Below are 20,259 nucleotides of genomic sequence, written 5' to 3'. Positions count from 1 at the left end.
ATCCAAGTAAGCAATTTACCCTCAACGGGCCAAATTACCATCACACCCCTGTAATTAAAAATATGGACTCACATGCATGCATTTCACATCATATTATAATATAATCAACATATACATGCATCTTATCAATTAATAACATAATTAAGCAAGTATGACCCTCCCGGCCTACTATTCACGCCGTTAAACCATATTAGGGAATCCGGGACATTACATTAATAGTGCGCGTGGAAACATTCATCATTGTAGGTGTTAGGAAAATATTGTTTTGCCTCAATGGAAATTATTATAATATTACAACTCTATGCAATAATATTACAAGTAAATATAAATTGATTAAATAAGGTTACAATTCTATAACTGAAAAATACAAATAAACTAAAGAAAGGGAAAAGATGATGATGAAGAAAAGAATAGTGAGAATACAACTCTAAGCAAAAGATTACAAGTAAAATAAAGTGTTTAGACCAAATGAAAAGATTACAACTCTTAAACAAAATATACAAGTAAATAGAACAAGAGAATAAGAAGAAAAGCAATAGAATAAAAAGAAGAACAGGAACACAATCAAACTCTCACTTACACAACCTAAGTGAAGAGGATTGGGGATCACCAACTTGAACAAGGTTTAAAACCTTTGTCCAAAAGCTTATTTCCCCCTAACTCAAGCACTAAGGGATATCTCTCAGATATTGGAAAACCTTTCTGGAATTATCAAGCCTCAATGTGTTTCTAGCCAAGTGCTCTAGTGGATAGAAAAGTTGTGTCTTACAAGTGAGCTATAGGCTCCTATTTATAGAGTTTAGAAACACCATTTGAATTTCAAATTCCCCCAACCCCATGGCTGTTACCAATGTTTAATTGGATTAATATGGAATTAAAAAAGAGATTTGAGAGTTATTTGAGTTTTTTGAGCAGTTCAACAAATATTGAAAAAACTGAAAATTGGTCAGTTTTTTGGCCTATGGCCGCGGCCAGAGACAATGGTGGCCGCGGCCACTGGTCTCTGTCCCACAGGCCGCGACCACTGACCAATTTCAGCACAAAAAATTGTGTTGTTTTTCCAAACGGTTCCAAACCCTCCCAAATGATTTTGTAACTCCCAAAACACATTATTGGGGTTAAAATCATATCTCTAACAGCCATATCACATATGGTTTTATGAAATTCATCTCAATATTGTGTAGCAACAATTTTACACAATAAAGGGTAATATTTGGAAGTTACAAATTTGTAACACCAAATATGTTACATTATTTGGATATATCTCATATATCTAAATATTGTAACTCTCTATTATATGTTACAATATGTGACACACTTTGTCACATTTATTTAATCTAAAACATTATATTATAATATAATATAATTTTACATTATATTATAAAATAATATAACAGTAGGTGTCACGTAGCAATGTTTGACATCAATGTCATATTTTATATGACATAGTATGCTGAAATGAAACATAAAAGCTCAACCCATTATTTGAGTGCACAGCAAACCTAACTCTCACCCATCACTTTTAATTAGTCGCCCATGTTTTTCAATTTCTCTTCATTCGCTAGTTGACTCTCTCTCTCTCTTTGCATGTTCAACAATTGTTCAGGAGGGCCGCCAACAAAAAAAGGTTGTCATTTGGAGCACGAACAAACAACACCTCCAGCCACAAACAAAGCATGAACAAACAAACTCCAGCCATGAACGAATGGCAGTGGTTGGTGTCATTCATGAGCTCAACGATTCAACAAGTTTAGCCAAACATAGAGGATTTTAATTTCTGGGTGTAGGTGTTGGGTTTGATTTGTATCGTCAAAGTATAAATTTGATTTTAACATTTGGGTATATATATTTTCTTTCCATTTTATGGAGCAAATACATCAAGTGATGCTCGACATAATAACTCTTATTATGTTGACCGATGTTAAACGTAATAACCCTTGTTATAACGTTAAGGATTATGACGTAGTACTATAGCTCAATGCAAAACTTTTTATTTTTATGTAGTAGTGTTAATATCTTGGAACTAGTGCAGCTAAGAAAATTTACCAAGATTTGCATCCCAAGAGAATTCAAAAACTTTCGACTTGAAGGGTGGAGATTAAAAGTAACCCAACTGCAATTGCTTGAGTTTCAACATGAAGAGGCAAGAGAGCCTTAAGTTTTTGGACAAAAACTTAAGGCTCTCACATCTGCCATCACAGAGCACCACCGCTGTTGTAGTTACTAATCTATATTTGAATGAGGAGTGAACAAATGCTTTAATATTTCCAGGTCATAGAAGCATCCACCTTAGTAAGCGTGGAATGATGAATGTGAATAAGATCAATGGAAGTTGCATGAACTAAATTTTTTGAAACTTCTTCAGTTATTTGACGAATGAAAGTAAGAAGATTGGCATTTTCACCATTGTAAAACCTTTTGCTTCCCCACTCATGGAGCAAGCAACAAAACCACCAAAAAGAAGATACGAAAATAGATTTGGAAAGGGGATGGGTTGGTCAAACAGCCAAATAACAAAATCTTGCTCGTGACTGAAGTTGAGTCTATCCAATCTGAGTTAAAATAAGTTTTAATACAAGGATTGTTAATTATTTATACTAATATATGTTATTAGTGCTAATGACGTAGAGGCTCTGGCGCTTAGTGTGAGTCTATATTGGATAGCTCATCATGGTTTACAAGTATCTACTACAGAAAGTAATGCTAAATCGGTGATTAATTTTATACTCTCCACAATGAGGTTTTTTCTACGGTGATATTAGGAGCTCATTATCTACCATTCAAGGATCAACTCTAGTACATGTCTTGTATTGTTATAACAATGTTGCTCATATACTAATTAAGTTTGTACTTACAGCTAATTATGTGTTTATTTGGCAGAATGTTATAACGCATTATATTTTAATTGATGTAATTAACGATTTTATCAATAAGTATTGGTTTTTTTGTCATAATAATACTAATAAAATAAATAACTCTAAAATTATCTAAGAAACATCAAATAAGAGATAAAATATTTTAAATCAACGTAGAAAAATCAAATAAACAAAACATATGTAGTTAAATAAATGTAAAAGATATAAAATTCTAATGATCCGATTTCACATAATTATGCTTTAGTATCTAATAATTTCTTAACAATTACGTTTCTTATTTAATTAGGCAAACACCTTGAAAATATTTTAACTTTTTCTTTTGATGATAAGTTAAGAAATACCCTTAAAACTCAATTTTGGATCTTTATCTAAAATTATGATGATAAGGATTAATTAATCACATTAGCTCTTTAGAATAACTACAAAGGATTTCTTAAGCCTCCCAACACTCTACAAAATCCTAAGTTATGTATCTTAGAGATCTCTATCTAAAATTTCTTCAATCAACGACAAATTCTAAAAATCTGATTGATAAAAATAGTGATAAAACATTCCAATGCATTAAAAATAGAAAAATATAAATAAACCAATTGAAAAACCTCAAATAGACAGAATGAAAATCAAAACATAATATAATATTGGCTACATGTATCCTTTAGATAAATATTCGATGCATAAGAATGTAAAAGAAAACGCAAATCATATTTTTGCACATAGGAAAGAATAGGGCTGACAATTTGTGTAAATGTGTCAGATTCGCGTCGACAAGATTATGACACGATACGATTAAGGTAAACATAAATACGACACGATTATTAAACGTGTCAAAAATACGAACATGATACGATTATTTAACGGTTCAACATGACACGAACACGACACGACACGATAACACGATTAATCATTACTTATGAAAAAAATCATAAAACCTATGAAAATCATTTGTGTTATCGTGTGTGACACGATTATGACACGACGCGATTATTAAATGAGTCAATACGATTATGACACGACACAATTAAGGTAAACACGAACACGACACAATTATTAAACGTATCAAAAACTCAAACTCAAACACGAACACGATTATTAAACGTGTCATCCAAACTCATTTATTTCCGTGTTGTGTCATCGTGTCGTGACCCAATTTGACACTCCCAGGAAAGAACAAATATATTAATGATCAATTGTGTTAGCAAGTTCTCCTTCTCAAGAACATCATTTTCTTTGTTAGAATAACTCATTTTATAATGTTTTTCTCGAAATCCTAACTCTTGAGAGCCCAATTTTCTCTTTAAGCAGCGCAAGGGTTTGACTAAATTCCATTTAGTGCCCAAACCATAATACTTTGATTAAACTACACTAAGAAACATAACTAACAAAGTAATAAAAAGTTTGGATACTACAACAGATATGGGTAGAATATCATTAATTGTCAATAACTTTGGCTCCCAAAAAAAACAAGAAATTTAAAATGGAGTAAAAGAGCAATGTTCTTACAAATACCCTTAATAGTAGGAACATGTGACTACTACAAGACTTGTTTAATTTCAAATTGAGATAGTAATAGGCAAAAGGATCTATTTGCAATATTTTCAAGAGCTTGAGGATTAAGTGTTAAAAAATAAAACATTCAAGACGAAAATGCCAACAAGTCTAAAGTTTAGGACTCAAATCAGTGATGCCAACAAGTCATTTTTAACAATTCATTAATTTATACTTACTTTTATAGTTGAATTAATAATATTTAATTTGAATAGTAAAATTGTAAGGTAAAAAAAATGTACTCTTTTATTTTAATAATTCGTGTGAATTAATTAAACAGCTCACGTGGAACGGGTCTTCTAAAAAATAATGGGAATTCGAATTATTAACCATAGGAATTAAATGTAACTGTTTTAGGAGCTAAGGACTTAAATGACAAAGGCATTAAAGGTGAAGGACCCAACTGCGAATATGCTCAGGACAACGGAAAACGACATGACAATTTATCGAGCAGACGACATGTCGTATATCTGAAAACGCCATCATCAAAATCAAAAGTCTCTGATTGAAACAGTCTGGCTGATGATCGGACCAGATTGAACCACTGGCATCAAGCAGCTCCACCAGAAGTGAAAGCAGAGTCAAGAAGAAGAAGAAGACCCCAAGCAGTGAATGAACGTAGTGAGAGAAAAGCTTCAACTGTAAATAACTGAACCAATACGAACCGTTGGATCATATCAGAACAACCGTATAAAGGGAGCAGATTGGATCCGGATTCGAAGGTGATCCAGATGACGGATCAGAGTCTGGAGATGCAGGAGTCGGGCTGGGAGGAGCTGAGAAAGGAGGCCCGGAAGATCGAAGGCGATCTCGACGTCAAGTTATCTTCGTACGGAAAACTCGGGGCTAGGTTCAACCAAGGAGGTTCGCATTTTTCATTCTCTGTTTTTTGTTTTTCTGTGTTGCATTTCTCGGTGAAATCTGTGAATTGTTAGGATTTGGGGTAGATTTGATTGGTTATGGTTTTCAATGCGAAAATCCTTGAGTGTGGCTTTGATTTGTTGCTTATGATGCTAGATATGGAAAATTGAATTGACCAAGCAGCAAAATTGAGAAAAGAATAAGACAAAACCACTTACTTGGATTGACATAGCGGGAATTTTCCACAAAAAACGATATGATTGTAGTGATTTGGTTTGCATTTTGTGTGTGTGTGTGTGAGAGAGAGATGTTTAAAATGATAATTTTGAGAATGATGGAAATAGCCTTCCAGTAGTTTAGATTTTATAGAGACATTTTTTTCTCTTTTATTGGTTAAAATGAGGATTGGGTTAGTTAGTCTCATAGTATTATAGCAGTATATGACTATTTCCATTTTTGGGGTACCTTTTTCTGGGTTTCCTCAGAATTATGTTTGTGTCGTTTGGGAACAAATAAATCATAGATGGGTCAGACTGTTTTCTATAGTGATAACTAATAAGAGGCCTTTTGAAATCAGGTTATGTGGATACCGGATCACCAACTGTTGGGTCTAGCAGGTCATGGAAGTCTATGGAAATGGAAATTCAATCTCTGCTTGAGAAGCTGTTGGATATAAATGATTCAATGAGCCGATGTGCAGCTTCTGCTGCACCAGCTACTTCTGTAAATCAAAAACTAGCAAGGCACAGAGACATACTTCATGAGTTTACCCAGGTTCTTTTTTTAGATAATATTTTCATTCCTTCTTTTGATTTACATATTTGAGGACTGTATTCTGCAAAAGAATAACTTGTAAGTGAAATCTCACGTGATTCACCATTGTTTTGCATGAAGTGGAGAATTAATACATCACAATTCATTTCCATGTGCGTACTTTTAGTAATTGCTAATGGTACTCATTGATTTCTCAACTTCTTGTTGTTGAGATATCATCAAAAGCTATTTACCAGCATGATCACAATAATCTACTATATTACTAGTCTATCTGGGATTTTCAGACAAGTTACGACTTACTGAAACATTACATTCTCCCTGTGTTTTTTAAATTCAACCTTTTATTATAAAACGAGGTAGTTGTTGCTTGAATTATTACTTCTAGTCTGCTACTAACTCTATTTTTTATGAATTGATGCTTTAATAGGAACCATTTGTATTCCACTTTGTATTAGACTTTATATTTAACATAAAATTTTAGATTTTTGAAATGAGTGAGTCAGCAATCAGTAGTTATTTAATTTCCTAAAGTAACATGTCTTATAGAAAGTTACCTTCTTCTGAGGTAAACAGTAGGTTACATAGGAAACACATCGGACTATTGCTGTAGTTTTATAGATTAAGTTCTCAATTTTTTTAAGTTACCAATTTGTTATTTCCCCCCCTGAACTCTTTTTTTGTAAATGAACAAGAAATGCACAGCAGGGGCACATTCCAATTCTTACCCAGTAGATCTTTACCTAATTATTTCTGTAATGAGCTACAGTCTCATTTCTACTAAATATGACCTGTGGAATATGTTCATTTACATGCATGTCTCTTTAGGAATTTAGACGAATCAAGGGGAACATAAACTCATTGAGGGAACATGCAGAGCTTCTGACTTCAGTCAGGGAGGACATCAGTGAGTTTAAGGTGAGAGACCTCTAAATAGTCTTATAGCTACATATTTTTTTGTTGTAGTTCGCATTTCTTTTTGTTATTCACTAATTCAAACTGTTTTAATGTGCCTTCACGCAGGCATCTGGGAGTATGTCACCAAGGATGCAGTTACTAAGGGAGAGAGCTGCCATCCATGGAAGTATATCTCACGTAAGCTAAAATACTATATCGTAGCCATTATGAAATGTTTTGTGCCTGAATTTCTTATATACTATGCATGTTAATCATGAATTATGTCTGTTGGGGCCTCCTTTTCTTATGAAAAGAAAATCTTCATAATGATCTAAGACTGCTAACTACTAAGCATGGTCCCAACACCCTATGTAAGAGTCCAAGTCCTTTTAGTATGCTGTTTTTTTTTGTTTGGTGGGGGGGCTAATGTCATCATATTTTGGGAAGACGAGGTGTCTGTGAATCCAAAAAAATAAGACTGAAGAGGGTAAATTTCAGCTAATGGCTCAAAGGGAACCATATAGGGCTCATAAACAGCAGCAACATGAAAGCTTAAGGGGTTTGGCAATGGAGCTTATGAGCGTCCTGGGTTTTCACCTATAGGATAAATTATCAAAGGAGCTTATTGGGTATGGGAAGAACTAACAATGGAAAGAGCTTTTCAGGTTTTCATCTGAAGGGCCAAATATTCGCCTGAATTCAGGGTTTCATGCTCTCACCTGATTTGACCTGATTGACCAACTTTTTGAAGAGTTTGTCAGGTTTCACCTGATGGGCCATAATTAAGATTCCTTAAATTATTAGCAGATAATTTGATTTCAAGTTGCATCCTTCTTAACTAGAGAGACTCTTGGTTCTTAGGTGATGAGTATCAGATCAGAAGATACTTATTTTAAGTCAGGTTATTCTTCCGTAACAACATTTAGCAAGAAATTCCATTTTCCTTCAAGTTTGAGTAGCAGGAATCACAAGCGATATTTAATCAATTGGAGCAAAGATTCAGACAAGAAAAGGAAGAGGATGAGGAACCTTTTTCTCCTGAAGACCTCATCCTTTGCTTTGATGGGATTAAACCTTCAAAATTTTCTCAAAGTACTTCGGTTGAACTTCAGGAGTTACAGATACTGGAGCAGGAGAAATAAGTTCTGGGCAATATGATAAATAACAGCCTGGAGAGCATGAGGAATTGCAGCTTTGGTAATAGAATGAACGGCAACACACACTTGGTGAAACATAAGAAGACTAGCAGATTGCATCATAAGTAGTTTGAGGTGATAGATCAGTAGGAAAAAAAATCAACTTTAATTCTTCATTACCAGAGAGATTTTTGGATCTTAAGTATGAGATCTACCAGATAGTCTGCTTAGAAGATGCTCATTTTAAGGGAAGTAATACTTAAGAAAATTTAGGAAGAAATTTAACTGAGCTTCAAGTTGGAGTAGTAGGAAGAACAAGTTTAGATAGTTAATCAGTTGGACCAAAGATAAGAGGAGGGAACTGAGGTTCCTCTTATGGAACTTTTTTAACCTGAAGATCCTATTGTCTCCATCTTGTGTCTTCAATGGGAAACATCCCCTAAAATTTCCTTGAAGTACAATTTTTCAACTTTATTTTTTAGTTTAGTTGATTGTGGATGTTTGAGCTTTAGGAGTTGCAGATACTGCAGCAGGAGGAATAAATTATGTGGAACACAACAATTAACAGTTTTGGGAGCAAGAGGAATGATTATGAAGGCTTGAGCAATAGAATAAGATAACAGTATAGGGAGCAATAACATGTGTAATGAGAATTATAAATGCTTATGGAGCATGATAAGGCACACTTGGTGAAGTTCTGAGTATTTTGGAGAATCGTTAGTTTCAAGAGGATGAAAGTGAAATTTTGTAGAGATGGAACCAATTTTTAATGGAGATTGAATCAACAACAGAGTGGCTTTGAGTAGATTTTCCGTATGGATTGGGTCTGCTGCAATTGGCTCTCTGTTTTTTGTTTCACATTGATGAGAGGACTTCAAATATTTGTTGGGATTTTCATAGATCTGCTCAACTGCTTCAGAACTGTAAAAAATGACGAACACGAAGAGTAATATTTGGCTAGTGGTTTAGAGGGAGCCATTCTTCTGAAGCTCATATCAACAGTGGTCAAATGCCTGTAACCTCCAAGTTAAAGACAAGTTGATGAATAGAAATAACGGGAGGCTTCTTATTGGGCGAACGGTCTATGTAGCCTGTAATTGTAGGGCTGTCCTTAAATGATAAGAGTCGATGGAGAAGCAATTAAAAAAAGGGAGCTGCTAGTCGTCAGAAACGTATAAGTGAAATTTTCAAAAAAATATCAAATTTATCACCAGTTATTATAACTTTTAGTAGTTAAAAGTCATTATCATGTCAGTAATTCATTATCTAATTTTTAGTTATTAATTAAGTTTTTATCCCACTCAGTTACCTAACATTCTCAATTTTATCTGCTAATTTTTTACTTAGTACGTGCATTTCAGTGGAAGTTTGAGATTATCTGTGTTTTTATTAAGCCTTTTGGTTCACTTCAATGCAGATTGATGATGTGATTAGTCAGGCTCAAACAACAAGAGCAGTCTTGGGCTCTCAAAGGGCTTTATTTGGAGATGTTCAAGGGAAAGTGAAACTTCTAAGTGACAAGTTTCCTGTTATTCGTGGCCTGCTTGGTACCTAATATGAAGCAACAACCACAAAACCAACCATTTTGATCGATTGATATGATTTTATGATTTACTAAAGTTGTTCATTAACTTTTTTCTGTTTTTGTTTTGTAGGTTCAATCAGAAGACGACGATCAAGAGACACTCTTATTCTGTCTGCAGTAATTGCGGCTTGTACCCTTTTTCTTATCATCTATTGGCTTTCAAAATAGTTAAGAGATGTGATTTATTATTAATAACAGAAAATTATACATGGTGATGACGCCTTGTTACAGAATTTTGCTTCTATTTGTTATGACAAATTAAATTTGACTGTTTCGAAGAAGTTGGCAGCACCTGTTGGTGATGCCATTGCCCATGAATTATTAATTCAAATTCTTGTGGTTTTCATTTCCAGAGAGCTCTTAATGTCTTTCTCTACATGCATTGCTCCAAGCTCTGTTGGTAAGCTTTGAAGTGTAATCGTAATCATTGGACAAAAAAGGGTCAGAGCAACACAAAAGAAAAGTAGAGATATAAAGCATTAATATTGGTCACAACAATTTATTTTATCTATATTTTTTTTATGTGTCAAGTACGGCTGAATTATTGAGTTATGTGAGCATCTTTCACCTTGTTGAACGGTTGAAAACAAAGGGTCGAGTTAAAATCAATCTTGGTGAGTGCATAGCTCGAGATAGAGAAGCTGTCTGAACCCACCAAGCAGGCCGCATGGCCACACTCTGCAGCGATATATGTAAAGAAAAGGCTTTTGGAAAAGACTGTAAATGATGCAGGAGCAAAAAGGAAGAGAGAGAAAGGGTACTACATGCCATTGAAGGTGAGTCAGTACACGTGGCTGTGTTCTGTACATAAGAAAACAAGAAAATCGATCTTTAACTTTGATTGTCTTGTTTTGCTACATGGAAAAGAGAGAGAGAAACCCCCCATCCATAGCTTGTAGTTGTAGATAGATATAGCTTAATTCAGTGCGACAGTAACCCGTACTCCATGCACACACACACACACCACTCTTACCCTACTACTACTACTGCTCTCACGGTACTAACACCACTTCATCTTACTCTGTTTTCACATGCCAAGCCAAGTCATCTCTCAATGTAGTTGCCACCTGTTCATTAATTGTCGTCTTTGTTGGACTTCTACCCCTTAACAGATGAAAGAGAGTGAAGGCCTTTCTTTTAAAGACCCTTTTAATTAATTAATGATGGGAAGTGAAACTGAAACACATAATACTATGTTAGACTTTGTTGTCAACGCACACTAATAGCTTGCCTTGCCTATACTTGAAACGACGACGTTGGAAAAAACAAGATAAGGAAGTATATTTGATTGATAGGTTGAAAAAACCAACCGAGCCCTGTAAAAAATAAAGTAAAGGGTGGGAAGGGGTCTAAGCATTCACGGGATTGTGCAAAAATTTGGTCAGAATTCAGCTGAGATGCATTGATAACAGAATTTAAAAAGGGTGAGAGAAGGTTTTGAGTGTGGTCAATGCCTCGACTATAAGAGAAACACATTTTTCATAGGGTTATTAGGGTTAGGGGTGATCTTTAGTCATTGTCAGGTACGGTCTTAGTACACTAACATGCTGCAAATAGTTGTAGCTTATTACAAATCTAAATGTTTTACATATAATAGAACGTAACGTATAGGACAATCTCACGTGCTCTTTCTACCTAGTGTTTGTGACCAACAATCGCCAAATTTAGTTGAATTTTATTTCTTTTTTTGTGTGACAGCTATCGATCTGACCCAGAAAATTATTGGATTATCAAATAACACACGAATGACTGATAGTATTGATTAGCATAAGCTTGTATATCCTCTCAACTGAGAAATAAAAAACATAATCTTTTATGATCAGTAGTTATGCCAAACTTCAGCCTCTTTGAATCTATGATCAAGTTTCATCCAAAAAAAAAAGAGAAAGATCTTTAATGTAATTCAAGACAAGAGACTATGACGCTGCCAGATTTACCATCGCAATTGAACCATATTAACTCCCGTATCGTTATGACTCACTATTTAATGCTTCTTGCGTTGCGTATAACTAAATATTCATAAATTTCTTACATAAATTTTCTATCAGATCTTTTGTCTTCAATCGAGTTATACTCAAAAGATATAATAAGAAATGATAAAGAGGTCACCTAGATATCCAACACCCTATTCTGTTATTATTTTAAATTAATATTTGGTGCCACATATTTTTAATTAAATCTCATACTAAATCACACCAATAATAACATGTTATCTCCTAGGTGTTGGACATCTTAAAGTATTTTGTAGCAATGCTCAAAATATATTTATGCAATAATGTAAATACGTCTAAACCTCTTTAATTATTCTTCTTAAAAAATAAATCTCAATTAAAATTATGTACGTTGGGTTGCGTCTAGATAAATACTATTAAATTTGAGCATGCAATTAAACACTAAAAACATTTATAATAAATGCCATAATATCTACGTACGAGTAGTCCCTTTACTCTTTCCCAATTTAAGTCCACAATGTATTTCTTTTGAGAAAATACAATGCCCATCATCTTACTTATTCTAGCTACTTCAATTCCAATAAAACACCTAAATTTCCCCAAAAGTTGATCACCATTTCATCCATAATAAATTCATATTGCCAAATATTCACGTTAAATATCATACGTACGTATACGTATTCATTTTGATTGAACCCTTTAGGAGGTCAAATAATACAAGCTATTAATATTTGTTACAACATTGATGATCACTCGAGATATATAGAGTTTCTTAATTATGAAATTAAGATTTTGACTATAGAGGGATACTTGCGCTAAATTTAAATTTCACATGATTTTTTTAGTTGAATATGCTATAAACGTACCAAGATTTGACTAAATTAGACAATCTACCCATTTGTTATTAAAGATTAAAGAATCTTTCCTCAAAATTTAATTCATAGCTAAAATTATAAGTCAAACTTTATAATAAAAACAAAAGTATTATTTCAACAATATATGATGTCTCTGTATTAGAAAAAAAAAACATTTATGTCTCAAACTTTAACTTTAATTAAATAAAAGTATAATAAAAAAATTCACAATAAAAGTGTATGGTTTTTAATCTGCTTTTATAAGTTCTATACTTAATTTATCTATCTTTTTAGATCTATTTAATATTTAATATATATATATTTACATATATAGCACACTTGGTACACACAAAAAATTAGAAATAAGAAAGTCTAAGAGATATCCACTATTCTTTCCCCTCACCATTAACAGTCTCAGTGGCTTATAACAAGCTTTAATTAATAAGATAATGAGGAATTAAGCTTTGTAATTTAAAATAATGTAGGATAAAATTGTCTAATAAGTTAACAATAATAATTAAAAGGAATAAGGGTTTTTCTTATTAATTGTTTCTTTAAATTTTATCACGACCAATGATATACATGTGTTTTTTTTTTATTATTATAACGATGCTTGTTTATGAAACTGAAATAGAATGGTAGCTAGGTTTTTTCTACTTTTAGAAATATAAAGTGAATTATCTAATTTAGTCGTAAATATTGGAGTGCAAGTTTTAGCTTCTTTTGATGGGGATGGAGTTGAAGAAGGAAAGGAAGGAGATTGAATTGAATGACTCTAAAAGAATCGTATCTCTCCTAATCAATAGGATGACCGACCCACCATGCCGTATATATATGTACCTAATCTTTCTCATTATATATATATGATTTTTTTTAAGTAGAATATATAATCTATTTTCTACAAATTATAACTCTTTTTTTGTTTTGTTTATAAGAGTGTACATTATAACGGTATAGATAGAGAGAGATAATCAGCAAGAAGGAAGATGATGAATAATTATGGTTGTGTTTTGTAAAATTTTTGTTTTTGAATTTTTTAAACACAAAAATAGAAATATAATTTTATTTTTAGAAAATAAAAATATGTTTGGTAATTATTTTTGTTTTTTATTTTTAAAAATAAAATATAATAAACGTGTTTGATAAATTTTATTTTTATATTTTGTTTAACAATATGATGTGTTAATTCGAAGAAAAGAAGAAAAAAAATAAAAATAAAAAGTCAAAAACCTTTTAAAAAAAATTTGAAAATAAAAAAAATTCTATTTTCAAAATTTTAATTAAAATTTTAAAAAATAATAAATAAAAATAGAATTACCAAATACATTTTATATTTAATTGTCAAATTTTTAATTAATTAAATAAATAAACTATTTTTTTAAATGTTACCTAACCACACCTGTAATGTTATTGAAAATGCTTTTCATGGCTTTTTTAATTTGTAAACTGTCAAAATATATATATATATATATATCAACACAACCTGATCAATCATGGAGGCATTTTAATATGGAAATTTCCCTGGTTCCAAAATTTACTAAGCTGTGTGAAAACGTAATTACCGATCACCTGTATCAAATTATTATTTGGTGTGAATTTGAAGACGTGTATTTATTATATGAAATTGGTTTAACTAGTCAATGTGATGCTTAGATTGCACACCGTACATCAATGATCAGCTCTTGAACAGTAAAAAGTACATATATACGGATTTTTTACATGGTTTGGCTTTACCAATTTTATGAGACCTAGCTAGTCTACATGAGAAAAATTCACCAAGAATAGAATCAAATTTTACACCAATTAGTACATATATAAGCTTTTCCAAGAACAACAAATCAGACTAGTGGATAGTAAAAAATACAGAAAAAGATATATAAAACCCTAGATTTTTTTCTTTCTAATATCCTTTCATTGAACATCTCTGCCTAACTCAATCCCTTCAGATCATGCGATATCTCTCGAGTCCGCTCAGCTCAATTCAGCATTTCCATTGTTATTAGCTTTAATAATCAACATTCATCAACTTGGGCTTCTGCTCTTCAACCTAAAACACTGTTAAATTAAACCTAAAAACACACAATAGAAAAAAGTAGAAAAATAATGTCTGAATGGTTAATTAGTTTCGATAAGAATTGAAGCACCGTATTATTTATAAGGGTAATGGTCAAAACAACTGTTGGGATCAAGAACAGAAATTACACCACAAAACAAATTGAAACACAATTAGGATCTGAAAAATGAAACTTGCATACAAGAACTAGAACATATAAACTGAAATATAAAAGAACACGATTAAGAACTGAAAGAAAAATAGTACACAGAGATTTACGTGGTTTCCTAGTGCCAATAATCTCTTGACACTAGACTAGTCCACGGGCAGCCTTTCTTATTGATCCTTCTTTCAAATTTGATTACAGAATCTCTTTAGAAACTCCTCACAGCAGTAAACAGATTTCTCTCTCTTAGTTTTTACAAGAATTATCAAAAAATGAAAAACTTGGTTAATGAACGCCTATACAACTTGTCTATTTATAGCAATATCAGTATACTAACTGATATAACTAATTACAAGAAATGAAATAAAAGCTGTACAGAAAACGGTTTTGTTGACTGAACCAACTTAACCAACAAATCTCCACCTTGGTTCAGTAACATACTCCAAATAATTCAGGCTGCACTTTGAGCCCCGTAGGGCCTAGTCACCAATTAATTGAATCAAGTCCAAGCAGTGATAAAACTTACTGCTTGGTAAGACTTTAGTGATCATATCTGAGGGATTATGATCAGTAGACACCTTCTCTATCAGAACTGAGCCTCTGTTAATCACTTCTCTAACAAAATGAAGTTTTATATCTACATGCTTAGTTCTTTCATGGTAGACTTGATTTTTAGACAAGTGAATTGCACTTTGGTTGTCACAATGGACTGTGATGACCTGTTCTTGTAGTCTTAATTCTCGAGCAATTCCTTCCAACCATAAAGCTTCTTTTACAGCTTCAGTAAGAGCAATGTACTCTGCTTCAGTGGTTGATAGAGCCACTACTTTTTGCAGACTTGCTTTCCAGCTTATAGCAGTTCCAAAAGCTGTGAAGACATATCCCGTAAGAGACTTCCGTGTATCTAAGCACCCTGCATAATCTGAATCCACGAAACCTTCAATAGCAGCTGTTCTATTTCTTTCCCTAGCTCCACCATAAACTAAAACTCTTCCAAGAGAACCTCTGATATACCTCAGAATCCACTTTAAAGCTTGCCAGTGAGCTTTCCCAGGGTTAGCCATAAATCTGCTTACAAGACTTACTGAATATGCAATGTCAGGACGTGTACAAACCATAGCATACATAAGAGATCCCACTACATTAGCATAAGGGATTCCATCCATGTAAACTTGTTCATCATGTGTTCTAGGTGCTTGGTCTAAACTCATTTTAAATTGTTGAGATAAAGGAGTAATAACAGGCTTTGAGTTTGACATACCAAACCTGTTTAGAATCTTCTTTAGATATACTTCTTGAGACAAGTATAATAGCTTCTTATTTCTGTCTCTTTTAATCTCAATACCCAAAATTCTTTTGGCAGCACCCAAGTCCTTCATTTCGAATTCCTTGCTGAGTTCTGATTTCACCCTTTTTATCTCATACCTACTGTTACTGGTTAGCAAAATATCATCTACATATAACAGTAGTATCACAAATACATCTTCAGAAAGAAATTTGAAATACACACAATTATCATACTTACTTCTCTGAAATTTTATCTGAGCCATGAAATCATCAAACCTCCTATTCCATTGTCTAGGAGATTGTTTCAAACCATATAAAGATTTATTCATCTTACAAACAAAATCTTCTTTACCACTGACCTTAAATCCTTCAGGTTGTGACATGAGTATTGTTTCATCAAGTTCACCATATAGGAATGCGGTTTTCACATCCATTTGTTCTAATTCAAGATCAAGTTCAGCTACCATAGCTAGAAGAATTCGTATAGACCTGTGTTTTACAACAGGAGAGAACACATCGTTGAAGTCGACCCCCTCTTTCTGAGTGAAACCTCGAGCCACAAGTCTTGCCTTGAACCTAGCTGACTCAACACCTGGAATACCTTCTTTTTTCTTAAAAATCCATTTGCAACTAACAACTCTTGAACCATTTGGCCTTCTGATCAGATCCCATGTATGATTGTCATGCAAAGATTTTATCTCTTCATTCATGGCCTTAAGCCATTTAGCTTTTTCATTGCTAGTTACAGCAGCTTTGTAACTCTTAGGTTCATCTTCTAAAACTTTACTTGCAGCTACTAATGAGAAAGCTATTAAATCTGCATATCCATACCTTTCTGGTGGTTTGATCTGCCTTTTAGTTCTGTCTCGAGTTAGCATATAACTGTCTTCCTTTTGGTGTTCATCCTCAGCTTCATCTTCTTCTAATAACCAGCTTGTACTAGCTTTATTTCCTTGAGTTTTGTCATTTGACTCCACCTCAAAACTGATTTTTTCTGAATTGGAATCAGAGTTCTTTCCAGCATCCTTAATATTGTAAGCCATCTCAGTCTCATTGAACACAACATCACGACTTATGATGCACCTTTTATGACCAGGTTCAAGGCACCATAGTTTGTATGCTTTTACTCCTTCTGGATAACCCAAGAACATGCATTTTATTGCTCTAGGTTCTAATTTGTCCTGCCTAATGTGTGCATAGGCAATACATCCAAAAACTATTAGTTTTTCTAAACTTGGAGGATGGCCAGACCAAACTTCCTCAGGGGTCTTCATGTTAAGAGCTGTTGAGGGGCATCTATTTATCAGATACACAGCAGTAGTGACTGCCTCTGCCCAGAAAACTTTTGGTAATTTTGCACTCAATAGCATACATCTTACTCTCTCCAATATGGTTCTATTAAACCTCTCAGCTAGACCATTTTGCTGGGGAGTCCGAGGTACTGTCTTATGCCTAGCTATGCCATTTCTTGTGCAAAATTCAGTGAACTGATCTGAGCAAAATTCCAAACCATTGTCTGTTCGAAACCTTTTAAGCTTTCTTTCTGTCTGGTTTTCAATAAGCGTCCTCCAGTTTTTAAAGTTTTCAAAAGATTCATCTTTAGTTTTCTGAATAAACACCCAAAGTTTCCTTGAGAAATCATCCACAATGGTCAAGAAGTACCTTGCTCCTGAATGAGATGGGGTTCTAGAGGGCCCCCAAAGGTCAGCATGAACATAATCAAGAGTACCTTTTGTTCTTTGCTGACCTATATTGAATTTTACTCTGCAAGCTTTACCATACACACAGTGTTCACAAAACCTTAGCTTCTCCACTTTGTCTCCACACAGTAACTCTTGCTTCTCTAACTCAATAAGACCCTTTTCACTAACATGACCCAACCTCATGTGCCATAACTCGGTCTTTGAAAATTTCTTTTCTGAAACTGTTGCGGCAGAACCGATTACTATGTCACCTTCAAGAGAATACAAACCATTCTTCTTTATTCCCCTCATAACAACCATGGAACCTTTTATTACCTTCAACATTCCATTTTCACCCTTAAACACATAGCCTTTCTTGTCTAATTCTCCAAGAGAAATAAGGTTTCTCTTAAGCTCAGGAACATGTCTGACCTGAGTAAGAATCTTCTCAGTGCCATCATGAAATCTAAATCTCACAGAACCAATCCCAGTTATCTTACATGCTTGATTGTTTCCAAGAAGTACTGTACCACAATCTTGATCATCAAACTCTTCGAACCAGGACCTGTTGGGAGTCATATGGAAGGAGCAACCAGAATCCATTATCCACTCACATTCAGAGATGTTATTTGACACCATTAAGACCTCAGCAGACTCATAGCTGTCTTGAACAATTGCTGCGTTTCCAGAGTCATTGTTCCTGTCATGACTTGAACCTCCTTTTTGCCTTTCTGGACAAAATCTTCTTGTATGACCCTCCTTTCTACAATGATAACATCTAATGTTTGGCACATTTCCTTCACCATTTCTGTTATTATTGTTGTTTCGATTTCCTCCATTATTTCTGTTCTGAGACTTAGATCTCTTCCTGTCATGCCTGTTATCTCTTCCTGTATTTCTTCCTCGAACTATCAAGCCTTCTCCACTGGTAGATGACTTAGGTTCTTTCCTTTCATTTAGCTCTTTCGAGTTCAAAGCAGCCTGTACTTCATCAAGAGACAAAGATTCTCTTCCAAACAGAAGTGTTTCTTTAAAATGAAAGTAAGCCTTTAGTAAAGAACATAATAATAACAAGGCCTGATCTTCATCATCAATAGTAACATCAATGTTCTCTAAATCAAGAATCAGTTTATTAAACACATCTAGTTGTTCTTCTACAGATTTATCATCTTTCATCTTAAAAGAATATAAAGCTTGTTTGAGATAGAGTCGGTTTACCAAAGATTTGGTCATGTACAAACCCTCTAGCTTTGTCCAAACACCAGCAGCTGACTTCTCCTTTGATACTTGACGAAGAACCTTGTCTCCAAGACTTAGAATAATTGCACTGTGTGCCTTCTCAAGCAGTACTTTCTTATCCTTTTCTTCCAAGGTTTTGTCAAGACTAGCCTCTCCTTTAAGAGCATCATCAAGCCCTTGTTGAACCAGGAGAGCTCGCATCTTCAGCCGCCATAATCCAAAATCGTTTTGGCCAGTGAATTTCTCAACTTCATATTTTGCAGAAGCCATGATTGATCCACGCTCACCGCACCAATTTGTTGGGATCAAGAACAGAAATTACACCACAAAACAAATTGAAACACAATTAGGATCTGAAAAATGAAACTTGCATACAAGAACTAGAACATATAAACTGAAATATAAAAGAACACGATTAAGAACTGAAAGAAAAATAGTACACAGAGATTTACGTGGTTTCCTAGTGCCAATAATCTCTTGACACTAGACTAGTCCACGGGCAGCCTTTCTTATTGATCCTTCTTTCAAACTTGATTACAGAATCTCTTTAGAAACTCCTCACAGCAGTACACAGATTTCTCTCTCTCAGTTTTTACAAGAATTATCAAAAAATGAAAAACTTGGTTAATGAACGCCTATACAACTTGTCTATTTATAGCAATATCAGTATACTAACTGATATAACTAATTACAAGAAATGAAATAAAAGCTGTACAGAAAACGGTTTTGTTGACTGAACCAACTTAACCAACAACAACCAATCACGTGACTGTTAAAACATGCTAAGAAAAAAATTATTTAATAGGCCATTTTGCCTTAACAGACTAACGAAAATATAAGTCAAATCTACACAAAATAAAGATTCAACTTCAATTATTAACTAACACCCACTTACAATATAAATAGCAATGATATCTGCATCAAAATATTAAATCAACCATTGAAATAGTGGATCTCATCTTAATGAAATAGTGGGTCTCATCTGAAATAATTGTAATTGGTTAAAATAAACTGTTATCTCAATTTATATAATATTTTGGTCCATAATTTTAATGCATATATCATCACTCAAAATATATATATATAGGGAACGACTACAACACATCTTTTTTTTTGCAACACCAGTGCATCATTTTTTCTATTTTCGGTACCTGGATAGATATAATCCCAATTTTTTTTATATGATGGTGTGCATTGTAGGTATTTAGAATATCCTGCAAATTTTCAAGAAATTCTGCATAATTTACGAAGTCAAAAACAGAGTTCAAACTGTCAAATTTTACACGCGTACACAAAAAAAACAGGCACGCGTGCAACAGACAGTTTAGACCATATTTCAGTACCATAATTTATTC

General features: G+C 33.5%; 1 protein-coding gene across 1 annotated transcript; it reads left to right on the top strand.

Moving 5' to 3' along the window:
- Positions 1-4,932: 4,932 nt before the first annotated feature.
- LOC133797638 (Golgi SNAP receptor complex member 1-2) lies at positions 4,933-10,023 on the top strand. The gene is made up of 6 exons (XM_062235613.1): positions 4,933-5,285; positions 5,860-6,056; positions 6,882-6,971; positions 7,077-7,148; positions 9,504-9,633; positions 9,742-10,023. Exons 1-6 carry the CDS (start codon positions 5,153-5,155, stop codon positions 9,837-9,839), a joined length of 720 nt encoding a protein of 239 aa, XP_062091597.1. The 5' UTR covers positions 4,933-5,152; the 3' UTR covers positions 9,840-10,023.
- The last annotated feature ends 10,236 nt before the right edge of the window (positions 10,024-20,259 follow it).

This window comes from Humulus lupulus, chromosome 8, assembly GCF_963169125.1.
Source record: "Humulus lupulus chromosome 8, drHumLupu1.1, whole genome shotgun sequence".
NCBI classification, from domain to species: Eukaryota; Viridiplantae; Streptophyta; class Magnoliopsida; order Rosales; family Cannabaceae; genus Humulus; species Humulus lupulus.
Note: the sequence above shows the minus strand (reverse complement) of the source record. Positions and strands in the feature narration are given on the sequence as shown.